The sequence below is a fragment of the Centroberyx gerrardi genome, chromosome 22, assembly GCF_048128805.1.
Source record: "Centroberyx gerrardi isolate f3 chromosome 22, fCenGer3.hap1.cur.20231027, whole genome shotgun sequence".
Taxonomy (NCBI): Eukaryota; Metazoa; Chordata; class Actinopteri; order Beryciformes; family Berycidae; genus Centroberyx; species Centroberyx gerrardi.
This window is the reverse complement of record NC_136018.1, coordinates 7,878,029-7,903,511: the sequence shown is the minus strand read 5'-3', so window position 1 is coordinate 7,903,511 and position 25,483 is coordinate 7,878,029. Positions and strand designations below refer to the sequence as shown.

Genomic DNA, 25,483 nt, shown 5'->3' with positions numbered 1-25,483 from the left:
TAAACTCATTTAACTAAAGAACTGTATTTAACCATCTGGTGTGAGACTGGATTGAATCACTTCTACACTGGCTATATTAACGTTGACTCCTTATTTGCTTAGGGGTGCTGATCTCATTTAAAGACTTAAAATCTGCCCGTGAGGAGCCATGCGTGTGTCATGGAGTTCACTGAATCAAGCTGTGAGCTTAAAGAAATGGCGACCTCTTCTGGCTCTGCCTCACTGCCAGTCTGCATGCTGCTGCATGAGAGGGTGCGTCTCTCTGCTTTCACAGGAGACGAGGGAAAACAAAACCTCTGCAATAAAACCTCCTTACTGCCGCACTGAGATGATGTGAGATAGGAGATCAAACGTAAAGAGTCGGTTGTAGAAAACAAGAGTTCTCGTTTTAATTTTTCCAGCCGCAACATACTGTCCATTTACAGTACAGACTCCCAATTTTAATTTGATTTGCACACATCACAGTTTAAAGTTTTCAAATGAAAAATACAACACAACTATGAAAAAGACATAATGCACAAATTAAAACCTATAAAAAATATAAAACAAACAGTACTCTTAATCTCATTTTGACAAGTACCATTTCAATAACAAAACATTTAATGCACAATTGAGCAGACAAATTAAATTGAACCATTAGTTTTTAAATAGAGGAAAAGACATCATTTTCATCATGCAGAGGATGTAATATTAAATAACGAATCAAACAAAAATAATATATACTTCTCTATATATCTCTCTTTTTTAAATTTTCAAGTCAAAGCACTCCCGTCCCTTATATAGGGAAAAACAAGACATGTTAAAAACACCAGAGAATCCACAATGCTTTCATAGCTGCCATTGTTGTATGGCGTTTATCGAAAACATTACATCTCAGCAACATCTTTTTGGCACAGAAAAAGACGTTCATAATGGCAGTAGCATTTTGCATTAGAAAAGAGGGCGGAGCTGCAGCTCTTATTCCGTTAAAAAAGCAAAAACATTCTGTGCACCGACATCATTCGGGAGAGTGGCGTCTCCCTAGCAGGGTGTGAGGCAAGCAGTTGTAGCAGCTCAGTCCTACTGCAGCATGCTCTTGATAGTCTTGTTGGTTGATTCATCATTCAGATGCTTGGTTGTGTACCTGCAGGTGATAGACGGGCAGAGACCGACATCAGTGACTGGATCCGTCAATGTGACACATCTTTCCATACATCTAAAATATTTTGTCACCATCTGTCAGGTCCACGCATCATCGTTTGCACAACGCCTTTGCACTGAAAGAAGATCTGGGGGCTTTAGCACACAAGTGACCTCACGCGACTGGGGAGTGCCGGCGCGCCTCGGGCCCCGGTACAGAGATACAGATGTGAGGTTGCCACGGAAATGGCCTTGTCAGCTCGAGCAGCTGTGAGCGCAAGGCGAGCCGCTTAAATTTGGGAGATGGTAAGGGGACAAGGTGTCAGATGCAATAGCCTCTTCTGAGGGGGTTTCAGCACCAAACCCAAATCTAGAACAGAGGGTTCAATGCGCAACACTGAACATAGATGACCAAATTCCTACTGGACTGTGCAAACAATGAGTCACCGTGCTGAAACGGATGCAAAGAGGCGATGCAGAGGGATGCTGTGACAAAATGAACCGATAGGTCCCCTGCTCACAAAACAGCAGCTACCATCATTCAACCAATACCACAGCTTTCTCCCTTTCACTAAAAGCCACAATTGGTGAGATAAAAAGTGTGCTTGCTGGCAGACTGCAGCTAAAATCACATTACATGAACCCACGCTGGGCTTTAGTGAAGGAATACACAATTAAATTTCAATTGTGGTGAGTGGAAACAAAGGCAGACCGGCTTTACCTGAGAGCGTTGAGAAGGCCTTCTACACTGTTTGGAGGCTGATCTTTGAGGACTTTGATGCAGCCTTTCATCTGTAGAGCAGAAACAACCCGTTAGATCAGTGGTTCTCAAACTTTTTCACATCAAGGACCCCTAAACTGACACAAATTAGACCACGGACCCCCGTTTGATAAGATTTTGTCCCAGGGTCCCCCATCTGATAGGATTTTTGCTTTTAGACAGGGTTCCCACACCTTCTTAAACATCAAATTCAAGGACTTTTCAATGACTTTCCAGGCCCAATTCCCTCAAATTCAAGGACCCAACACGGCATAGTTTGAGACACGGATCAAGGTTAATTACTGTTACAACACTGAGAATTTTTATAATGAGAACTAGCAGGCTTTACAGAAGCTCACAGACAACAATTAAAAAGAGAGAGAGGCTTGAATGTGTGAACACTTGTCAACTGTGTTACAGTGATGGCAGACTATGTGGTCTCTTGCCTTCTCTAACACAAATATATAAATTCAAGCACTTCCAATGACCCATGTCTATTTATGTCTATTTTCAAAAACTTTCAAGGCCTTTATTTGTTTTTCTCAAATTCACAAACTTTCAAAGATTTCAAGGACCCGTGGGGACCTTGTTTCGAAGTTTTATTACAGAAAGTGTATGAAACCCATGACCAAAATAGTCATACATTCTGTCATTGTGTTACTTATGGATGGAATTATAGCGAAAATAAATTATTCCCCTTTTTGCTGGGGACCCCCTGGAACCCCCTCAAGGACCCCTGGGGGTCCCTGGACCCCACTTTGAGAACCACTGCGTTAGATTCAGAGCAAACAGTGGACTGGGGTCATGGAGCCAACATGGCGGTACTCACGTCGATTTTGGAGGACTTGGCGAATGCTCCTACAGGATGGACGTAGTCGTACAGGATGATGACCCCTACCATCACCCGGAGGCAGAAGGACACCGTCTCCTCACTGCTGAAACGACTACGGTACTCTCTGGCAGGACACACACACACACACACACACACACAAAGCATTACATACACATGAAGGTATTGAACAACAACTGAAGCAGCTCTGCCAGTGTGATTTCAACAGGGTGCCACTTACGGTGTTTCCAACATGACTTTGCAGACACTCGCCATTGTGCTTAAGCAGTCTGTCGTGTTCTCGATAGGTAAGTTCTTGTTCTTTAAGGGAAAAAAGAAAGAAAAGAGAGTGAGAGCATGCTTTTGTATAGCTGTTCAAATGGTCCATTGTTACAGTATATTTTCTGTATGTATATGTATGTGACACCTTTCTTTGTTCTTACCTCCGATACAAACTTTGTTGTCCCGTCACTTAATGTCTTCAGCATGGGTGTGGCATCAGCGTAGAAGAGAGATATCCGATTGGCCAGCTCATTGTTGACTTCATTCTCACCTTCCGCCTGAAAATCATTGAAAATGATAATATGATACTTTATTGATCCCCATAGGGAAATATAATTTTCTCTTGCCCCCCTTGAGAGGTCAGAGGTCAGTTACAGAACAGCACTACAGGAGCTGGAAGGGATTCAGTGTCTCACTTCCATTACCGATTCAGAATGAACAAGACAATAAAACACACTGGGTGGATAATGAGGAACAAGGTGCCTCCTGAACAACATGTTCTAAATTCGTCTACATATTTAAATAATAGCAGGAACATTTCCTGCCTCGAGTCGGCCTTTATTTTATAAAGAGAACACAAAGTGAATATGAATAATCTCCCACATTTTAAAAAACTGTTGACACATGAACTGAAAGACCGTTTACCGCAGGGACAGATGTGTTTCATCTAAAATGTCTCAATGATTCAATTGTCTGAGCTGCGACTAAAACGCTCTTGTACTAAGCTACACGGAGGAAGGGCTGCTGGAGAATCCTTTAACAGTGACAGGTCTTAACAGCGAGATGTCTGGGCCCATTTGCCTAATGGCATATTCTAGTATGAGGAATAAAACTTCCTGTCAGACAGGTCAAAACTAAGAGACGTGCATCTTGAGGACATCAGGCAGATTCAGCTCATTCTGCTCATACAATGCATATTGAAAAATGTAACATTCTCCTACACCAAGTATCTCTGTGATGTCCTTAAAGCCGTTGAAAAAGGTATGTATACTTGAACATATATACAGTATATCTACAGTATATGCCTGGTGAAGTGTGGCATGCACTACATAGGAGAATAAATGGATGCTTGAATTTCATAATATGTCAAAAGCTATTGTCCGGGCAATCCCTATAGGAAACACAAGAACAGCATTGAGTGAGCTGCCTCCATTTTATGTCATTTGATTAAAACTATTATTTCTGTAGTAAAAGCCCACTGGCAGGTCTGTGACTTTTATACGGTCCTTTTGTAAATGTCCATTACAGAGCAACTGTGCTAAACAAAAAGGATGAAATGGGCATATCTGTAACATGAACCGCTGTTGTGGCTACTTGCAGATAGCGAGGAGGGGCGTAGGGGTTTTCCTTCTGTTAATCCCTGAGGTTGTTATCTACTGTATGGAACCCACATTGACCCGAAATAAGGTCTTGTTCCCGCAAAGAGCTGTATCCCTGGAGGATTCGGGCCGCGCTACTGATTTGGGATCAGGTTCTGGCGCTACGCACCGCTGCACTCCAGTTTGTGCTTCAGACTCCCTGAAACTCCCCGTGGGACTCTGACTTCCTGGTGTGAGACGCTGCCTGCCGCACTCCCCCCCCCCACCCCACCCCCGACTCAAGAGGTGCTCCAACAATGTAAAAACTTCATCCATCATTCCTGCTTTTCCCCGAGATGCGGTCCAAAATGTGGAAGGATAATAATGAGAACTGATGGCTTTAATCAACATCAGATCAGACCATAAATGTCCTTAAGGGAGACGGGTCATGATGACGCACTTTCTTAGAAATTGATGAGGGCCAAAGCCATAAAAAAAAGTTACAGAAATAGAAAATTACACTCTTGTTGAACACCCATATTAAGATGATGGTACTAAAATGATCTCTGCTATCATCTCTGCTTGCAGTATATAGTTTGATGTGATGCGCATGCTACCCTTGTTTGCTATCCAAGTTAAATGAAAACACTTTTAACTCATTGATTTAACATAATCATTAATTCATTACACATGTAAGACAGTAAAAATGCTTAATGGATTTATAGTCCTTGATAACTTGGAACTATGTCGACAAAATCTGCTGGCTGCAGTGATTTTCTCTTAGTTGAGTGCAACATCTCAGGATTAATAACATAGCTTGGCATCACAAATAGATCCAAGGACACTAGTCTGCTTTATCTAATAATGAAAAGAAAGTCAAAGTCAACATTACACAATTACATTATTAATGACAAACCACTCTGTACGCTGCTTTTCACCTGAAAACATTCTGCCAAAAATGATTATGTGCACAGGACTGAACTTTCTATAGAGATTGCTCTCAATTTTGGGCAATTAGCACATACTGCCAAAGTTATGTTACTGTTTTAATTCATTACATCAACCCCCCCCACCCCACCCCGCCCCCCCAGAGAAGAGAGGGACTTGATGTGCTCACCGGTACGTTGTTGATCCGCATGCGGCTCAGGGTTCTCCTATAGTAGCTGAAGTCATTCTGAATGGCAGGATTTGTCATCTGCAAAGAAAAGCATTAAAATATGCATCTTAATACAGAGACACTCAGGATATGAGAGCGAGAGAGAGAGACAGAGAGGCAGAGAGATTCTTTCCCAGTGTGTTTGTAGGTGGCACAGCCTGCAGCAGGACATTCAGTTCTGGATCAAACACGCCATCATCATGACAATGTTTTAGCAAACAAGGCAGAAACATAGCTCGGGGGGGAACTGACATCAAAAGAACACTGATACGATTACAATTTCATTTGCTGAACTGGATTTGAATCCACTGACACTCATCCCCTTTACATCCACATCCCTGCTCCCCTGTCAGAGAAATTTTAGTTGTTTTCCTGTTACAGTAGGGCTGTGCATCGGTATATTTTGTGACAAGAGGGTCAACAAGTATCAGGCTGACAAAAGAGGATGCAGGCTCTCGTTAAACATACAGGCGAGGTTATAGAGAACAGAGCAGGAGGGAGATCAGCAGAGAGAGAGAGAGACGGGCTCACAGAGTCGGGTCAGGGCACAAGCGTGGGCTTCCCCTCGCTGGCTGGAGCAGACAGTGGCTCTCCCATATCATTTACACACACACTCAGAGCCTCAGACAGAAAGCCACAGGAGTCAGTTAATTGCTTTGACACGGCTTTGTATAAAATATAAATCAACTGATTTCAACCTGGAGCCAAACCGACCCCCCCCTGACAGAAACTGGCCAACCGGAAAAAAAACCTCCTTCGCATGTCACCAACAAGCTCCACCAATGACGGTTCATCATTTGGCTAATTATCCTCATTCCTGCAGTACATTAGCCAGTTGTAGTGAAAGCTATACTGGCAGCAGGGTAATCCTGCCACAATAGACTGGTACTCAGTCTGTGTCCACTTAATGTCAGGAGAGACAGGCTGCTCCACCAGGGAGGGGCTGTAAGCTGCGCAGACACTTTAACTAGGTCAGAAGCCCATGGATGGAGTGAAAGATTGATGAATAGGCCTGGCATGCCACCTTGTACCCCCTACCTTCGTGCTTTTATCTTGCCAGCCTGGGTAGTGGGCACTAATTGGGGCGTCGCGGTGGAGTGCCTGGGGGCGTCGGGGTGCGCTTTAAGTGCGTGTTTCTGAGGACTGAGGGTGTAGCGGGGATTTAGGGGAACCAGTTCATCCACTGTCTAACAAGACGAGTGCTCATACAATTATGTTTTTGACAATGAGTAATCTAGCAAACACCAGGGATTAATATATGGGTGTCGGATGAATGCCCGTCAGCAATTTCTGGGGAGTGGGAGATGCTGTGCTCACGCCAGACAAACATGCATTCTGGGAGTTTCTTCCCTCCATCATCTATAAAACCTGCCACTTCGTATAGGAGTCGGCAACCTCAGCGAAGGACGACGACAATCTGCGGACTTCTTTCCCCACAATAAATCTTACTGTCCATTCTACTGACAATCCACTGCATTATACACACCAAGACAGTATCAAGGTTACAATTAAATGCTAATTATCTGCTCATTGGCGGTAACTTAACATCGCGCAGCACTAAAACCTAATTAGAGGGCATCAGCAGCTTCTTGGGCTACTAAGAGGTTTGACTCGATTCACAGGAAAAAGTGCACAGTGTACATCGAGATCAAAAGGTTACGGCAAGGGTGAGGCTAGGGCTAAATGGAGGAAACTGAACGGAGGGAAACTCGGGATATGTTTGAGGAATAGAGAGAGTATCTTACTTTAAGCTCATCAAAGCGCAGTGTGAAGTGCAGGATCTCGGCGAACTGCCTGGCCAGCGCCTGCTCCCGCTCCAGGTGCTGAGTGGGGTCGTCATAAGTCTCGCTGGTCAGAGCTCCCAGGAGGCTGTGCAGCGCCGCCTCTGTCAGGAAGTGACACACACACACACACACACAGGTTACCAATATAGCACACATCTGCCAATATTTTTAGCAGACTTAAGCATTTGATCCTTACCAGCGTGGCACAGTCAACCCTCTACAGCACAAGGAAAGGATAGAGTATTCATACAGCTATAAGGCTTAAGTATCACTCTTAATATGGATCACTACCACAGCTACATGTGTGAATGTTGTACTGCATTTCCTCATTTCTTCAAAATGTCAGCCAGCTGAAATGCCCTGATTAAGGCAGGAACAGATAATGGGGCAGTGGTGGTGCCCAAACTGCCCAGGGCCCAGTGCCAGTCGGGGGGTGGGGGGGGGGGGGGGGGGGATTTGGGGTGCTGAGAGGCTTTCCTGCTCAGATGGAGATGAGACATGAGCCTAATTATCTCATTGGCATAAAATAGAGGGGTAGGGGACTGGGGTTGCATTCATGCAGGATTACACTTATTGTTTTGACAGTGAGTAAATACAAAGCCTGTGCCATGGCTTGACATGGTATACCTATAGACCCCATAATTAAGCATGCAGAAAGAGCACAGGCAGAGAAACGAGGAACAGATTAAGAAAAATGTACTGAACACCTTCCATGCAAGTAACATTATTGCATTGCCATGCCTTGTTCAAAACACCCAGTTAAAAAAGAAAAAAAAAAAAAAAAAGAAAGCCTTCAAAGCCCAGAGGGAATTTTTATTTATAGATGCAGACAGTATTTAGAATTCAGAGTCTAGACGCTGAAGAGAGGCTTCAATAATGACATAACCCTGTAAACATCTGATGCAACGAGGCTGCTTGGCATCACTAACTTCCAAATGAGTACTTCAGACATATTTATTCCAAGTGTATTTTACAATTCTTGCTGATTACATATGAGGAAGAGCATGTCAACACAACCAAGAAAAAGACAGATTCAGACTGCTGTCTACTTAAGATAATCGTAGAGGGAGGTTTTGGAAGACGGACAGAGAGCTGGCAGTGCAGTGCGGTAAATTGAGCACGTTTGCCATTCAGTAATGACTCCCATCTGCTTGGGCCAGCGTTTGCAGCGAAGTGCCTGATTAAAAATGGCCTTAGTAGTGCATTTTTTTTCCCCCTGTCCCAGTCAAAACAGAAGTTAAGATGGAGCTGCTTTCAGACCCTCAGAAATGAGCCACTCTAGTATGTCTGAAGTCGGGGGAGGAGGGGGGATGTCTGATCTCATCAGGTCACGGCAGAGCAGGCAAGCAGAATGCGGGCATGTAGGCGCGCCTCTCTTAGAGGGGAGGGTCAGAACATGGCGGGAATTTACTCTAGGACCTTCCATCAACGAAGCACCAGACTCACTCAAATTCAGATTTGTACCTTGCAGCATAATAATTAAAAAAAGTTGTTTTGAATGTTTTGCATCCTTACAGTGTTGAATATTAATAAGAATTCTAATGTTCATCTATAGGTAGAAAATCGATCCTGTTGAGTCAATAATGTTAAAACCAAGTCCCATTTGGGTGTAAATAAATCAACTAATAGTTGAAGCAAGAACAGGAAGACAACACAGCAGAAGAATCTTTCCCAGTATTTCATATGCAAAGATAATTGCCTAAGCTACTCTCCACAACATCGCCCATCTTCTATCTAGAGGCTGGTAGCCATGCTCTGCAGATATCTCAACCAGCCTGTAGTAAAGGTCCTGAGCTCCGTGCGTATCAGACAGGACAGGAGGTTGCGGAGGCCATCGTGGCCCCCGAAGCCTAAAGTCAGGGCAGCGAAGCAGAGCAGCAGCCTGGCTGGGAGGCGACCTACTTCGTTACATAACAGCCATGGCAGGCTGGCGCCCACTGCTTCCATTGACTACCTTCTCCGCCGCCACTGGGATTACGGGGTTGAGGTCACTGAGGCATGGCGGGCTACACACCCTCAGCCTCAGGGTCATAAGAAGATCAGGGAGCACGAAGCTTACACCCCCACACCCACCCACCCCTTCCCATCTCCATGCTAATGAAACAGCCTATAGCCCCATACTACACAGAGGTCAGCGCAGAGTGCAAAGCAAGCAGCATGCTGATAAATGCAAGGCTGTGGGGGTGTTCAAGTATGTTTGTATAAGCATGGGGTGCATGTATGTATGTGTGAGCATGTGTGTTAATTTTTGCAGCTCAGCAACCAATACTGCAGATGCACATGCAAACAATTAAGGTCATGAAAGGAGGTTGTGTCTATATTGTCTCATGTAGAGTGAAGTAGTACTTCGGCCATATAAATGACCTTTTGCATGAAGGACGATGGCTCTCGTCCTTTATGGCATCAAGGCTGACACTTTGGCAAGTATGCTATATATAAAAAGGAACATTAAACTACTTCTTGGAAATGTCCCACAAAGCCTCGTCTGCATTTTAGCAAAATCTAACAGCACACCTGAGCTCGCTCCACAGGAAACCAGTGTGCCACAGCTTGAGAACCACTGATATCATTTTTCCTGGCCTAAAGGATACATACCCAGCCTACATAATAGCGTTCCTTTATATGTGGTACAGCCAGATACATACCTAATCTCTGGGAGAACTCATAGAACTTCTTCAGTTTCCCCACCAAGGGGACCACAGCCGCCCAAGCCTGCTCCTGTAACGCCTCATCGCTCGGATTCTGGATCGCCTGAGAGTTCAAATACCAAAAAGGCCATCAGTTCAGTCTGATAATACATGACAGCTCTCCAAGTCATGATATTGGATTGGACAGATTCACAACAGCTTCAAATGTCCTGAACTGTATGTAGTGGGATATTTGACCCTCCTTCAAGAAGAGATGAAGGAGGTGGAAATCTATTTGCACACTGTGCTCCAGAACGTCCCATAAAGGTTCAATGATCTGGTGATTGTGAAGGCGGTGGAAGGCGTTTGACTTCATCCTGGTATTCATGAAACTATTTTCACATTTTTGTAGCAGTGTGTATGGGGGAATTATCATCTTGGGATATGGGAACATCATGAGGGAACAGTGTGTGCACCATAGGGTGCAGCTGGTCCTGTGAAATGGCCTCATAATTATTGGCTGTTACACGACCGTGCCAAGCAATGAGATGGCCACCTATACCATAACAGATCCACCACCATGTGTTGGCAACAGACATTGTGGATTGAAGGCATCCATTGGCTGTCTCCAAATGTAAATCTGTCCAATGTGGGAAAAAGGGTGAAGGACGACTCTTCAAACCATATTACTTTTTTTCCATCGCTCAGATGTTAAGATTTTGTGTTCCTCACACCAAGTTACACATCTTTATGCATTGACCTTGGATACAAGTGGTTTCTGATGGGCAGCCCTGCCATAAATACCATCTCTGTGAAGCTTATGACGTACAGATTTTGTTGAAACAGCATCAAAGAGGCGTTGTCTCATTTCAGGCCGTAGTTTGTGGTGTTTAGCAACTTGCTGTTAAGTGTCCATCTATCCTGTCGATGAGCTTCGACTTTGAACCACTGTTCCTCTTTGTTATTATAAATAAGAATTTGTTCTTAATGACTTGCCTGGTTAAATAAAGGTTAAATAAAACAAAAATAAATTCTCAATGCAGTTTGTCCATGCATGACAAGACTGTTCCCCTTATCACAATAAATTATTTTGCCGTTTTTGTGATCGGCGCACCTGAAATTCAGCCACCAACTATTTGGCTTTTTTTTTTTTTGGCTATTTGGTTAGTTGCCTCATGTTGCTTTGAAAAACTCATACAAAAGTTCTGAATGTCAGACGCCTTTAAGGCTGACACATACTGCTAATTGGCATTCAACTTAATATGACTTGTATGTGCAGCTGCCTGTGTATTTGTGATTTTGTTACTTCAAAGTTAAAGTGTTGAGAGAGAATACTATGGGTGTTTTCCGTTATTTTATCTGATCCCTGTAAGAAAAGGCTGTGTCCGCATGAATACATAATTTCTTGTTCAATACTTAAACACTGGAAACAAAAAATGAGACGGCAATACTTCCTCAGTTCCTCAATAAAATGTAAAACTTTCTCTAGCATCTGCTTCATTGATTTCAGGGCTGGTGCACAAAATTAGTTAATATCACGGTTTAATATTCTGTTGATTAATTGTACTATCCTAGTTAACGATTCCCAACAGTGGTCGCTTTTGAAGGCGAAGTAGCTGTTGGTTTACCTCTCGGATCTCCTGGCCCGCTCCCTTGTACGCCTGCAGCTCGTCCAGGATCCCCTTGGCGTCCTTCAGCACCACGTCCACCTGCTCCCACACCTCTCGCTCCGCTTCTGTGGGCTGGGCGTCTGCAGTGGACACAAGCGAGACCAAGGTCAACGGGGCACATCTGCTGGGAGGAGGCATCTAATCCATATTCTCTGGCTCAATTTACAGTATGAGACAGAATTCGATATATCGCCTAGTGCTATGATATGATTCATTTGAATGAACAACATGAAAAATCCAATATCAAGAATGTTATTTTTAATGTATGTTTCAACTATGTAAATAAAAATAATTCACTGAAATCATCTCTCTATTGCTTCCCATTCAGCCTTGACCCCGCCCACTTTCCTGGCTGTGTGGAAGAAAAAATGGAGCGAGATGAGAGGAGACAAATGTTGTTTGGCTTCCAAGTGTCAGATACAAAACAAACCCAAGTTGTCTGTAAAGTTTGCTTGAAGAGCTGCAATACTGCAAACCTCTTCCACCGCCTCAAGCAAAAGCATGTTGCCAAGTATGAGGAGGGCTGCACCAAACTCCTGCTCCCCAGCTAAACCAAAGCCCTGCAAAACAACTCACATTGGCAGCTATGCTCTTTTTTTGTTGCAAACCGTACGAAAGTACCAGTAGTATTTTTCATTTTGAGATTTCGTATGAGTTACTCTGAAGTCTGATTTCAGTAAATGATGACATACTGAAAATAACATGAAGGCGCATTGTTGAATAGTTTGGAGACAATGTTACAATATCAAGGAATATATTCATCGAATATTGAAGTTTGGTCCATAAATATTGCGATAACACTTTTAAAAACATATCACCCAGAACTAGTATGAGACTATTCTTTCTGCTGAAGGTATGATTGACTCTCTAGGGCCCACTGTCTGCTGAGTGAGAGAATACCACGGCATAGGATCAAGCCGCGGTGAGGGGCCTTAGGCTACACAGAGACTGAACTTCAGCGCTTTATATTTGAGGAGGGGGCTCTGGTGCAACTCTGCCCTGATTGATATTCTACACACACACTCCGGCATGGAGAGGCAGGAAGATGGAAAGCGCCGAGGCTCTGCTACTGGATTTGATTCCTGCGCCTCTGGGAAGAACACAGTGTAAAAAGATGAGAGCGGGGGGTGAAAAGACTTAGAGATTGGAGTTTGTAATATTATGGTAAGATATTCATGTGATCAATATCAGGAAAGGGAGCAATTATTTAAATGAACTCACTTTCAAAATCGAGGAAGAAATTGGGCTCCTGTTCCAGATCTGTGCAAGTCAAAACTTTCAGGAGGTTCCCCATGTTACAATACCTGTTGAGAAAGAGAGGGAAAATCAATAAATGAGACGAATCAATGTGAGGTGAGGAGAAGGGTGTGTGTGTGGGGAGGAGGGGGGGGGGGATATATATATATACACTCAACACAGACAGCACCCACACCACTGTATCCATGGTACCTCACTCCGGTTCTGCTTCATTGCTTTAGTGCCTGTATGAACTCGGTGGCCTAGTGCCCCAGATGTACCCGGCGCTCGCAGCCACCAGCGTTCCCCTTAGACCCAATATGGGTTTCCTGTGCCCAGGCTCTTGCCAACCAGATGTCAAACCAAAAAGCACAACCACCTCCCAAAAATAAGAACCGACTTACAGAAATATGTTTATCTTAGATGCGAATCCAACTGAGTGTGAGTTTTATGCTTTGCTAAGTTCCTTCCCAGCAACCCCAAGCAGTTACAGGCAGTTGTATGCAAAACAATCCATTTCACGAGCCTCCTCTGGGAAATCAGCTATAATTAATCTATGTTCACATCTACACATGAAGTGAATAGTTGCTTGCTGCACATAACAGGCCACATCCAATTAAACCTGTATAAAGGAAGCTGATAAGTAGAAAAGTAAGATAAGCAGGGCGTGTTTATGAATTTTATTAATGGTGTGTGTACAGTAAGAGAAACAGATATTGCACTACAAATGTTCTCGGAGATGTTACAGACTGTTGCTGGAATTGAAAACATGCATGGCTCACCGGGATGAAATCAAACGTGTTGCAATAAAATCGGGAGACTCTATTCAATGGAATAAATACAGTGAACTCAGAAACAAGGTCACAAAAATGAATAGACTGAAAAAAAGATCTCACTACCAAAACTTTTTTTTTTATGAACTAAAGCATGATGGGAAGAAATTATGGAATACTTTTAACGACATATTAGGCAGGTCTAAAACACATAACCCTTCCTTTATAGAATCAGATGGTGCATTTATTACAAAACCGCTCGAAATTGCCAACTATTTTAATGATTTCTTTATTGATAAGGTTGACAATCTAAGACATAATATGAATAACTCAAATAGTGAACTATCTGTAGAATTAATTAAAGAATTTATCATGAAAAACAAAGACTGCAGGTTTAACTTCAAACAGGTACAACTGGAGGAGGTAAAAAAAACTTCTAATCTCAGTAAAAAACGATAAACAGTCTGGACTGGATAACATTGACGGTAAATTAATAAGAATTTCAGCTGATTACATTGCCAAACCGGTCTGTCACATTTTTAACCTTAGCCTGAAGGAAAGTGTTTTCCCTCAGGCATGGAAAGTTGCCAAAATCATTCCAATATCTAAGAACAGTAGGAGTACTTTCAGACCTATTAGTATTCTTCCTGTTCTTAGCAAACTTATGGAAAGACTAGTCTTCTCTCAAATTTTGAATTATTTTTCTGTCAATGGCCTTGATTCTGAGTTTCAGCATGCATATAAAGACGGCCACTCAGCCTGTACAGCCTTAACACAAATGACGGATGATTGGCTGAGTCAAATAGATAATAAAAAAATTGTTGGTGCTGTCTTGCTTGACTTCAGTGCTGCTTTTGACGTTATAGACCATAAACTATTAATGAAAAAACTATCGGCTTACGGTTTCAGTACAAATGCTGTCAGCTGGATGAAAGGGTACCTGACTAACAGAATGCAGTGTGTGTACTTTAATGGTAGTTTTTCAGCTACAAGAAAGTTGGAGTGTGGGGTTCCCAAAGGTAGCTGCCTTGGTCCTCTCCTCTTCTCACTTTTTACCAATGACCTACCCCCTAGTGTTAAATAAGTCATCTATAACGATGTACGCGGATGATTCTACATTGTATAAGTCCACCGATAGTCTAAATGAACTAAATGAAATTCTGCAAAGTGAACTTGAATGTGTGTCAAATTGGGTAGAAAATAATAAGCTTGTGCTAAATGTTTCTAAAACGTGTGTATTATTCAATTCATGCACTGAGGAGTGAGTTAACTCTCTCCCTCTCAATGAGGGGTATAGATTTGGAGCGGGTCCATGAAGTTAAGCTTTTGGGTGTCACCCTGGATGAACAGCTTACCTGGTCTTATCATACTGATAAGACTGTAGCCAAAATGGGAAGATCAGTGTCAGTCATCAGAAGGTGTGCTTATTTCCTGACTGATCACTCAATCAGACAGGTTATACAATCGCTCGTCTCATCTTGACTATTGTTCAGTAGTTTGGTCAAGTGCGACTAAAAGAGATTTGCACAAGCTTCAACTTGTGCAGAACAAAGCTGCACGTCTAGCTCTTCACTGTTCATCCAGGGCGAGTGTCGAGGGCATGCATGATGCTCTCTCCTGGCTAAAAGTTGAGAAAAGATTCTTAAGCAGTCTCCTAGTTTTCTTTCGTAACATCTGTACTTGACTGTACCTGTCCAGGCCTAAAAGTCTACACTCAATGATTTCATATATCAACAACAGACATGGTCATCCTACCAGACAGGTAACACAAGGTCATGTAATAGTTCCCACACCTAGAACTTGTGCAAGGCAAAGAACGGTTTTGTACAGAGCTACATCTTATTGGAATATGCTACCATGTTCCTTAAAAAATAAACCAACTAGCAGAGCTTGTTTTAAAAAGCACTTAAAAAAGTGGATTCTTTTAAGATAAGTGACCTATCTGCTGTTGTCTGGTGTTTGACTGTATGTCTTTTGGTGTTGCTGTTTTCCTGGTGTGGACCTTCATAGTTATCTTGTTTTGTTTCGTTTTGTTTTCTCTGTCCTGTTCCGTTTGTTTCAATTCTGCGCCTGAGTGCTTTCCTTCCTGGTGGTAACGGAGTTTTGATCTATTTTTATTTTGTTTTCTCTGTTTATCGTTAGTAATATTATCATTGTTGTTGTTATTGGAGTGAGTTTCTTTTTAAGTTGAGAGTGTTCTGTGAGGGTATGGGGTGATCTGAGGGGTGCTGGGTGGGTGTCAGGGGAATCTGGGTTTTGGGTGAGAGGTATGAGGGTTGTGTTGTTGACTGTTCTATGTATGTAGTGTGTTGATGTTGTGTGTTTTTTTTGTTTTTTTTTTATGTGTGGACCCCAGGAAGAATAGTTGCTACCCCGGTAGCAACTAATGGGGGTCCGAATAAACAATAAACAATATCGGTTGTTGTTGTTATAGACCCCCAAGCTCTAATGTACAATACACTAATGATATATGTACTATGCTTCATAAAGCTACAGATGCAGATAGAGAGATATACTTTCTGGGGGACCTAAACATTAACTGGCTTTCTTCGACCTGTGCTCTGAAAGAGAGATTACTAGTAGCAATGAATGAACACACACACAGACAGACATATATACTGTATGTACACCTCAGCTGTGAGTTATGCAATGAGAAGTGACAGCGTCGGGAGGCTCCATGCTCCAGCGCTCTTCCGACTCCTGGAAAGCACAGAGCCGATCTCCCTCTGTCGAGAGGCAGAGGTCAACAGCCATATGACAAGTCAGAGATCTGTGGCAGATTCCATCAGCGGAGACAGATTTAACCCTTGGTGACAGAGAAGAGACAGCCAGGATGTACTCCGAGAGCGTGAACACCGAACAGTGACGAAGTTCAACTTTGGCAGGCAGATGTCACCTCAGATGAGTGACAGGTGAAAAGCCAAAGTGACTGAGTGAGGGCCGGTGGTGACATGGTAAATCACGCCAACACAGGTAAAGCTGAGAGACACAGAGGTGTTGCGACAGAGCAAAGTACACACTCAGCAGTCGGTAGCAGCGGGATAGAGGCAGAAAAAGGGAGGGATTTTAAAATGCATGAGGGGCGGTGAGACAGAGAGACAGAGAGAGAGAGAGAGAGAGAGGGAGAGACAGACAGAGAGAGAGAGATGACATTTATTCTTGCATCTCTAATAGAAAAACCTAGCAGTGGGTCATGTCCATATCCTTACAGGCAAAACATTAGTGATGAATTGCACATGAGTGTTTTAGGTGTGAGTACGCTAAAGGTTAAATACACAAATAAATTACCTTCATTATTATTACTCTTATTATTGTCACTGAAGCAGCTCTGCACACCCTGCAGAAACCCTCCTCACAACCATTAGTAATTCAACCAAACAGCGACCACCTGCAAAGACCCACCTGCCTCGCCCAGCCTCGTCTTATTACCCTCCACTAATGTGACCTGAATGTTTGGCTGCGCCGACACTGGCACCTCACTGGCTGTCGGGATGCAGCACCTGAGCCAGCCTCAGAGGGGACAGGCAGGAGGGATGAGAGCTGTCAGCGACCTCGCCCTGCCGGATGATGCGGGCACTGCCCAACATCCCCTGGTCCTCTACTGCCACCTTCCAGCCGCTCAGACTGAGCCCGGCTGGCAGCGCTGCCAGGCGTTGCTGCGTTACGCGGGCGCTGGCGGCCCACAGGCCCAGCACTGCTCCCTTGTGCTGTTTGAAATGAGGTCATTTTAAGGACGGGGATTTGCGTGGCTGCATTTCAAAGTCCAACAGAGAATCCTCAAGCCTACTGTAAAAAGAGGAGATTAAATGAGTACATTTTACAGCTTTTAGATTTTGCTAAGCAAGCAAAAAATGTTTTTTTGAAAATAGTCACATTGCATTCTGAGGATCGTTTACAGACATTACTTAAGCTTTAAGTTATTAAGCAACACTGAGTTTGTAGCCAATATCAACTTCTCAAGTATAATGACAAACCATCCCTTTTAAAATAAATTTAAGTCAATATTCACCAGATATTGAGGGCAACTGCTTGCCTGGTGATAGCACTGTGAGTAGAGAAGAGAGAGCAAAAAGTGCTGAAGTGCTGCCTACAGTGGGCAGATGTCAGAGAGGGGTGGAGGAATTCAAGCACCCCTCCCTCAGTGGTTTTACAGTACCCAGGGGTGCTGGCATGTCCTGGGCACCATGGAGTGGACGACGACAGGCATGTTGTTGTTTTGAACCCCCCTACTGAGCGATCGCGTGCTCACAGCGAGGAAGGGAGGGCTGCTTCTAAGGCCAGGGGCAGAACTCGACAACCAGGAGCCCGCGCAGCTCTCCCATTGGCTAAGCCGATCTACCCAACAGCTCGCTGTATCCATGGAGTCAAAAAAAAATTTGGTGCCATTGAAAACATTTCAGCAGCCAATCAGAGGACGGCTTCGGGTGAGGAGAGAGTACAGTAGTAGTAGGACTTGAAAGCACATGAATATATTAATACAGATGAGGTAATGCGCCAAAAACAGCGGATTAGTAGGGGAGTGAAGTCAACTGAAGACGATGGAGGAATATTTAATTCCACCACTGAGCATCAAGCACTCACTGATTTAAATGGACCATTTCTGTGCAGCAAAGCAAATTCACAATGTTGTTATCTAAATTTTTAATGAAAATTAAAAAAAACAATTCACTACAAAATCAAATCAGATGCTGATGAATAGGAACAAATTACCATGTTTTAATCATGGCAGGATATGTTTATACATTTTGTCTGCTGAGATATATTTGTCATAAGGTTGTATGCCAATTCTAAAAAATAAAATGGGAAATGCTGGACATGGAATAACAAAATTCCACATATTTCCAAATATTTAGAGGACTGCAGACAGTGGGGAGAGACTGGAGCTTGCATGGTAAAAACACCAAAACAGTGCCACGCCCATGCAGCAGCGTGACCTCTGGATGGCACTGCCTTTTAGCGTCTCGCAGCACCGTGCTTCCCTTTAAGAGCACACCGAGAAAGCGGAGCGCGTCTGAAACCGAGCACTGCGGCAACGTCCTACAAAAACGGCTCGGGGTGATGGCCGGCTAATGGAGGGGGGGGATAGTGCTGACATTCCACTACTAGGCTGCAGCATGAGGATCCACGTGCCCTGCTGCTTTACTATGGAAGAAAAACAACGCCCTCCCCTCCCCTCCCCAACCAGACGCAGACACAGCACGGCGCGTCACGTGGGCACCGCCGTGGAGAGGCTGAGCGCTAGCCTGGGGCGTGGAGGGGGGATGGGGAGAGGCAGCGTGTGTGTGTGTGTGTGTGTGTGCGCTTGTGTCTGAGATTATGTGGGGCTGGAGAGGAAAATGCACAGCTCATATTAGTCTATATTTGATATATAAAAAAAAGAGAGAGAGTGAGAGTAATGCAAGTAAGGATGCGTGCTGAATATCGTGTGTGGTTGCGTGTGTTGAAGGGGAGGGATTGTGAAGCGTCACACTGCGGCAGAGGCGGGCAGAGCTAGGCAGCTTTAAACTTGACCTAGATTCCCCGGGTGACACGCCACATCGCATTAGCCCACTCGGCCAGACCCGGACCCGCCGGAGCTCGCTGACACTGGCCTGACTCGACAGGCAGAAAATGGGGGAGCACTTCCCAAATGGGGCTGGCATTCGCCCCCCCACCAACCCCCCACTCCTCACCTCCCCCCCCACTCAACTTCTCCTCACCATCTCTTACCAATCCTACCCAGCTGACTGAAAATGGCTTAGGGGGGCACATGGTGCAGAGGAGGGGGGTCTCAGTAGGGGTATGCCATTTGTTTGTTTATGGGGTGAACTTGATTACCCCGCAGCCACGCCTCTGTGTTGTTGCGCCACAATAAACATCAACTAATGCCCCCCTCACCCAGATTCTGGCAAATCAAAACAAACCTCAGCACTACAGCAGGACTGAATCATAACAACTGACAGTAATACTAAAGCCGACATCCAATATCAGCTGTCTCATCTTACTGTCGTGTAATTACTACTGCACTACCAGCAGCAAACAGACAGACAAGATGTTTTCTTCCTCTAAAAATGTTCTCTCCTTGAAAATCTAGTACATTACAAAATATTACATTGACACTACCTTATAAAGCTCTCTACATCAGATCACTGGCCAGGATGAACCCAGTCAGCATGTAAAGAAAATGACCAGATGAAACCAACGGTTTGTCCAGAGAAACAGATCAGAGGAGGATGAAAGTGGGAGCTTCAGCTTCAGCTAAGCCTTCCTCTTTGGACTGCACCTGATGAAAGTTGGAAACCATGGAAACAGGCACATGCACAAGAGCCTGCTAAAACGCAGGCTCCATTGAAACGGAGCTGTGTAAAGAGGCTCTCGGCGCCACTCTTCATCAGTCACATCAATACAACGCTTAACATCATCAGAACACATCAGATACCGACAGCTTGGATTGATGTTTAATTTGGGATCAGTGCAATAGATTGATAAAAGGCAGGCCATCAGGCTACTGGGCCAGCAACACACTGGCCTATCTGATCATCTGGAGTGAACAGGCTGCTCAATATTCAAAATGAGATGAGATTAAAAGAAACTGAAAAAAAAATTTGGCAGATGTAACTAAGGAGTCTTGTGACCTGCAGAGACAGGTCCATGAAGTGTGTAAGAACTGCACCCCAAATTTTACACTTTCTGAGTCTCCACTGCATGAGCTGCAATGGATAGGACGGCACTACTCCAGCTGGCCCTCCCCACCCTGCCCTTGAGAGTCCTCTGACTCCTTATTGGGGTGTGTTAGGAAATTATAGAGGGGGGTGGAGGGTGGGGGGCATGTTGACTCACTGTTGTAGGTCTAGGCAGTAGCTCCCTGGAGGCAGCTACCTCCCAAACTCATTCACAGATCCCCCATTCTTCTGCTAAACACCCCCAAACCATCATTACTAGAGTGACCTTCTGACTGAGTGTGACTCACCCACCTCACAGCATCCTTAAGTCCACTCGCTCACTGCTCCCTAAGGTGCTGAAGTACACCGGTTTACATTTGCGGTAGTTAAAACAAAGTAAAGACTGATTTAAGTGAAACGTTCAAAGAAACACAGTGTCCCAGCAGCCTAAATTTTTTTTTTTCCTCCTCAATATCACCCTAACTGGATTTAGGGTGGGGCACAGCGGAGTACGCAGAGGTTTTGGAGGGCTGACGGGTTTCGGCAGAAGGGTACCGGCATTTTCATTCAGAAAGAGAGGAGTGCCATCTGGAGGATGAAAACAGTTGTGTATAAAAAGGCATGAATGATGGGGGAGACCACTCCCAAACTCTTATCATCATATGCTGGTTTCAGGTATGCTCAGGTTTAAAATCACAAGTAAATTTAGGGCGTAATGTTGACAGCAACGAGCACTGTGATCTTCCTTACAGTAGAGCCAGATTCCTGCTTATGCATATAACACACAATAGACCAATTTAGTCATTTGTTGCAAGCTATGCATAGCTATTAGCTAACTTCTTAGTAGCTTCTCACTACTCCTTTAGGGATGGGTGAAATATGATTTTATTTTGTATTTCATAAGTGCATGGGTGTTTCAAAACTTGCAGAGGAAAACACCATTTTCACCTTAAAGTCATTTTAAAATCTTATATCATTAATATTTCAGTCTGGTAGAGCACCTTTGTGTGTGGGCAACCACCAAAACTACCCTGTCTGACATCCTGTAATCAGCACAACTTTCTTACTTTCATTTTTAAATCCTAGTCCATATAAATATAGCCTACTCCTAGCACATCTACAACCAGAAAGAGTAGCTCCAAGTAATATCATTACAGTTGTTAGATTTTTCAAAAGAGTCATTTTGTAAAGTAATTTTGAAATACCGCTTTCAGCAGTCACAATGAACTCTCACTGTTGGGAACTCTCATTTGTCGCAAAACTCTGCAGCAGTGAGTTAAACAGAATATGATTTCTTGACTGTCAACACATCAGTTCCCCTGGCTGAGGAGGAGTAACAAAAAGTGAACCAAGAGCACCACCCAGTGTTCATTTACAGCCACTTCAGGGGAGGGAACGGTTCATTTGGTAAATCAACTGACAAAATTCAAATGACATTTCTGCAGACAGAATGATAATTTCATGTTTCATGCTCAGCAGGCAGACGTGGCATTAAGGCCGTCTAGCATGTAGGCCTAAACAGAGAATGAGAGCGGTCTGATGTGCTACTCAAGGGAAGCCGGGCAGGAAGGTATACAGCATGTCAGCCCTCCAGTGGCATAAATAATATATAACCAAGAAGAAGATGGGGGCTTTTAGCTGACATAACAAGCCACTCTGCATATTACACCCACTCAGACATATCATCTCCAATTACCTATTCAGTGTGTGGGGTCGCGGGGTGCCCGAGCGTCTCCCATATGCTGAGTCAAGAGGAGAGTAACTGATATTTGCGTGTGGTAAAACACTTGTGATTATTTTAGCAAGCCCTCTCACAGGTAAATTGATTAAATAACATCAAGAGCCACTAATACTATTACTGATGTTTATTTTGTCTTGTGGCTAACTGATGGCTTAGCAATTGGTGGCAAGGTGAAATAGCTGCCTGGTGGGCAGAGCAGTAAGTTAAGGAGTGCCTGAATTTGAAAGATAAACATTATAAAGATGAATGCCATTTTCAGTGCAGGATCCTTCAGCTAAGGTACTGCAGTTCTCCACCAGTTGAGGGCAGTATTGACTCACCTATAGTCACACTAGCAGGCGAGCCAAGAAAAGCTTTACCTCAGGCTACTGTACCACACCTCCCCCTGGCTTAGTGAGGCTAATCCATCCTGTATATTCGCACAAAACCCAGCCTGCCGCATTAACTCAACTCCATTCTCCATTTATAATGCAACACTTCCACTGTTCTCTTGTACTGCCAAAGGGTCATGTGCTGCAAGCTAACGAAAATAGTTTGCCGTTCGGGCTAAGCTGCTGGATTTGAGTCTTAGTAGGGCACCACGGCAGCTCGGCATTAACCTGTAAACACACGACAGGTCTCAGGGGGATACACTGACTTAGTGATCCTATATATGAACCAACTGAGGCTTAGCTGTCAAAAAAGCACAGCAGGTAACGCTGCGCATTCCAAGATGATGGCTAAGCCAGTGGAGTGATAGCTGTGTGTCATGGTAACCGTCTCCAAGGAGACAGGGAGGAAAATACAAACAGGGATGGGCAGACATGCAAGCAGAGGGACGTTGTGTAGTTGTAATAGTTGGGGCTGGTTGTAGACTGACTATAAAATAATAGTTGCTTTTACTGTCAGGGAGAAATATTAAAAAGGAAGCAAGAGTAAAACCCCGGCCTAGAAAAAAAACATACAAGTCTACACATGGCTAAAATATATTGGCCTAAAATGAGGGTGAGTCCCGAGAACAAACAAAAAGGACTACTGCTCTGTGGTCTGGTACATACCCACTACTGGTCAACAGTACAAAGTAACCGACTATTAACCAAAATGAAAAACATGTCAAAACTAAAATAACTAAAACTGGTGGGTTTCATGGCTTCCAGCTCTCCTTCTGCGGGGACGTCAGGTAGTGACCCTGCGCCCTGTACTTACATAAACACACCGGCCTTGGGGAACAGGAAGCGGGAGCACCTACATTACTCAACTCCTTTTTATGGCCCACAATGCACTTCATTTCCTGAGCCGGCATTACACATACACCCACAGCACGGCACATCAAGACTATAATAGGCATAGGTGCACCACAGGCAGGCTTATATAATGACATGTCTGCAGCAGTGTGCCCAAGCTACCGGTTAGTAATACCCTAGAAACAACGCTAAAATTCAATGCTGCATGTTCAAATCTATATCAGACAAGCCTAACCAATAAAGTTATAAATAATAAATTATATTTTAACGTACCCTGTTACATGTCTACCCATCAAATAAACAAACCTCTTGCATTTAATCCCCTAAATCTTAAAATGCATGCAAACCCTTGCTAGGATGATGACAGCATGTTTTGTATCTCCAGTGTATCTAGGAGAGTAAGTTTCTTCCACTCAACCATCAAAAGCCTAACAGAGGCGAGGCTGAGCACCAAGATGTTCAAAAAAGAAAAATGGTCAGCACTCAAAACAGTCTCGAGGCTCACTTTGCTCACTTTCTGGATTTTTTGAAAGGAGAGTGTGCGGTCCATTCCCCTTCATAATTTTTTCTTTCTTAAAAACATACAGTAGGAGAGCAGCGGGACACACTGTCGGGGAGACGCAGGAGAGAAGGTTTTGGCAGGATTCGGTTCTAGGCCAGCAGTGACACACAGCGGTCCACAGAGAGGGATCTCAGGCTGCGTTCACACTGCAGCTGAAAATTATTTTTCCCTTCATATGCGACACAGATCTGATGTTTTCAAATCATTGTGAACAGCAAAAAGCTGCATTTGTCACATTTTTTCAATTTTGATCTGGATCACTTGGGCTACATTCACATTACAGGCCTTAATGTTCAAGTCCGATTTTGTGCTCAGATCCGAAAAGTGGCCCATATCTGACATCAGTATGAGAAGCGACCCGCATGTGCAGATGAATAACAAATTAAGTCATATTTGCAAGACAGTACATCAGGGAAGCTGGTGAAATTGTGATCCAAGCGTTAATTTTAAGGAATATTTGCAGTGGAGGTCAGATGAGACTTTGCCTGCTGATGAAGAGGACTTCCATCGTTGTTGATGTCCTCCTCTTTCTTAAGTGTGTCAATGCAGAGTGACGACAGTGATCTGCGCCGTGGAGTTTGAGGTAAAAACCACATGAATTCCTATCTGACCGGTCAGACTCAGGTTGCACTGGCGCATATCAGATATGCATCAGATCTTGAGGCCCAAATCGGAATTAAAAAGATCAGATTCCAGGTATTTTTTGGCGTTCACACAAAAAAAAAATCTGTCACATGTAATCAGATTTGGGCCACTTCCACCTGTAGTGTGAACGTAGCCATGGATATGTGGCACGAAATCGATCCCAAGGCATGCGACCTACATGCGACTTGTATTTAAACACTCAAATTGGAATTTGTCAACGTTGCCATGAGAACTGGAAGTGGAGCGAGCGTGAAGGCCTGCAGTGTGAACAACTTTTTCATCAATGCAGAACATAAAAAGACATGCCAGGTGAGAACATTATTTTCTTCCAGTGTGCACCAGGAGGAAAAAACACAACTTTCTCCAGTCTGAGCCCACCAAAAGGATTACACCAGTGACCGAGCACCAGTACTTACCAGCAGTGGAGCTGTGTGACTGTCAGTCAGGAGCAGGGAGGCCCGGCCTGGCAGGTGGCCCCGGGTCACAGTCCTCCAGCAGAGGTCAGCCTCTGAAACACAGGTCGACAGGAACACACCATCACACATCAGGCTCAGCAAAGCGGTAACAATCTAGGGCCTGACTGATACAACTGTGGGGTCCAATGTAAACTCCCACAACTCCAAAAGAAAATTAACAATATCCAAAAATGAGTTATTTTTGTGGTATCATTACTCAACATGATCCTTATGAACCTTTTCTAGACAAAATTTTCAACAAAATTTCTAAAAACATTCTGGAAATTCACTTAGAATTGCTATTTCCTCTCAAAAATATAGTGTATGTTAAAATTGAATATCCAAAATATATCCATTAATCCAATCCTATTAATGTGCTGAAATACATTTTGTGCATTTTCAATGGAACAAATGCCAATTCAGATGCATCTCTGCCGAGCCAGTACTAAAACAATAAGATTGGCGCACCAATATACTGGTGACACCCTAAACAAACTTCATATGACACATATATCATCTTTTAGTTCCCTTTTCTACTAGTTTATTATACCTGAAATCACACAAATGGAGATGTAACATTAGCAGAGCGGCTACAGGAAGCATGTTGAGTATGCAGTAACACGGCGGTTCTTGGGTCCTACCTTCCTTGTGAAACTTGGGCTAATTGCGGAGTTCTGATAAA

General features: G+C 43.8%; 1 protein-coding gene across 1 annotated transcript in view; it reads right to left on the bottom strand.

Annotated features, from left to right (window-relative positions):
• Positions 1 to 365: 365 nt before the first annotated feature.
• The window catches only part of fam49bb (family with sequence similarity 49 member Bb), a 34,357-nt gene continuing 9,239 nt past the window's right edge, over positions 366 to 25,483 (bottom strand). Inside the window, exons 2-12 of the mRNA XM_071921485.2 lie at positions 24,763 to 24,854; positions 12,747 to 12,829; positions 11,484 to 11,605; positions 9,874 to 9,979; positions 7,190 to 7,329; positions 5,406 to 5,483; positions 3,152 to 3,268; positions 2,950 to 3,029; positions 2,709 to 2,835; positions 1,841 to 1,911; positions 366 to 1,123 (exon numbers count right to left, since the gene is read on the bottom strand). Of these exons, the coding sequence (XP_071777586.1) occupies positions 1,060 to 1,123; positions 1,841 to 1,911; positions 2,709 to 2,835; positions 2,950 to 3,029; positions 3,152 to 3,268; positions 5,406 to 5,483; positions 7,190 to 7,329; positions 9,874 to 9,979; positions 11,484 to 11,605; positions 12,747 to 12,819 (978 nt within the window). The 5' untranslated portion in view covers positions 12,820 to 12,829; positions 24,763 to 24,854 and the 3' untranslated portion in view covers positions 366 to 1,059. The remainder of the gene's footprint in view (positions 1,124 to 1,840; positions 1,912 to 2,708; positions 2,836 to 2,949; positions 3,030 to 3,151; positions 3,269 to 5,405; positions 5,484 to 7,189; positions 7,330 to 9,873; positions 9,980 to 11,483; positions 11,606 to 12,746; positions 12,830 to 24,762; positions 24,855 to 25,483) is intronic.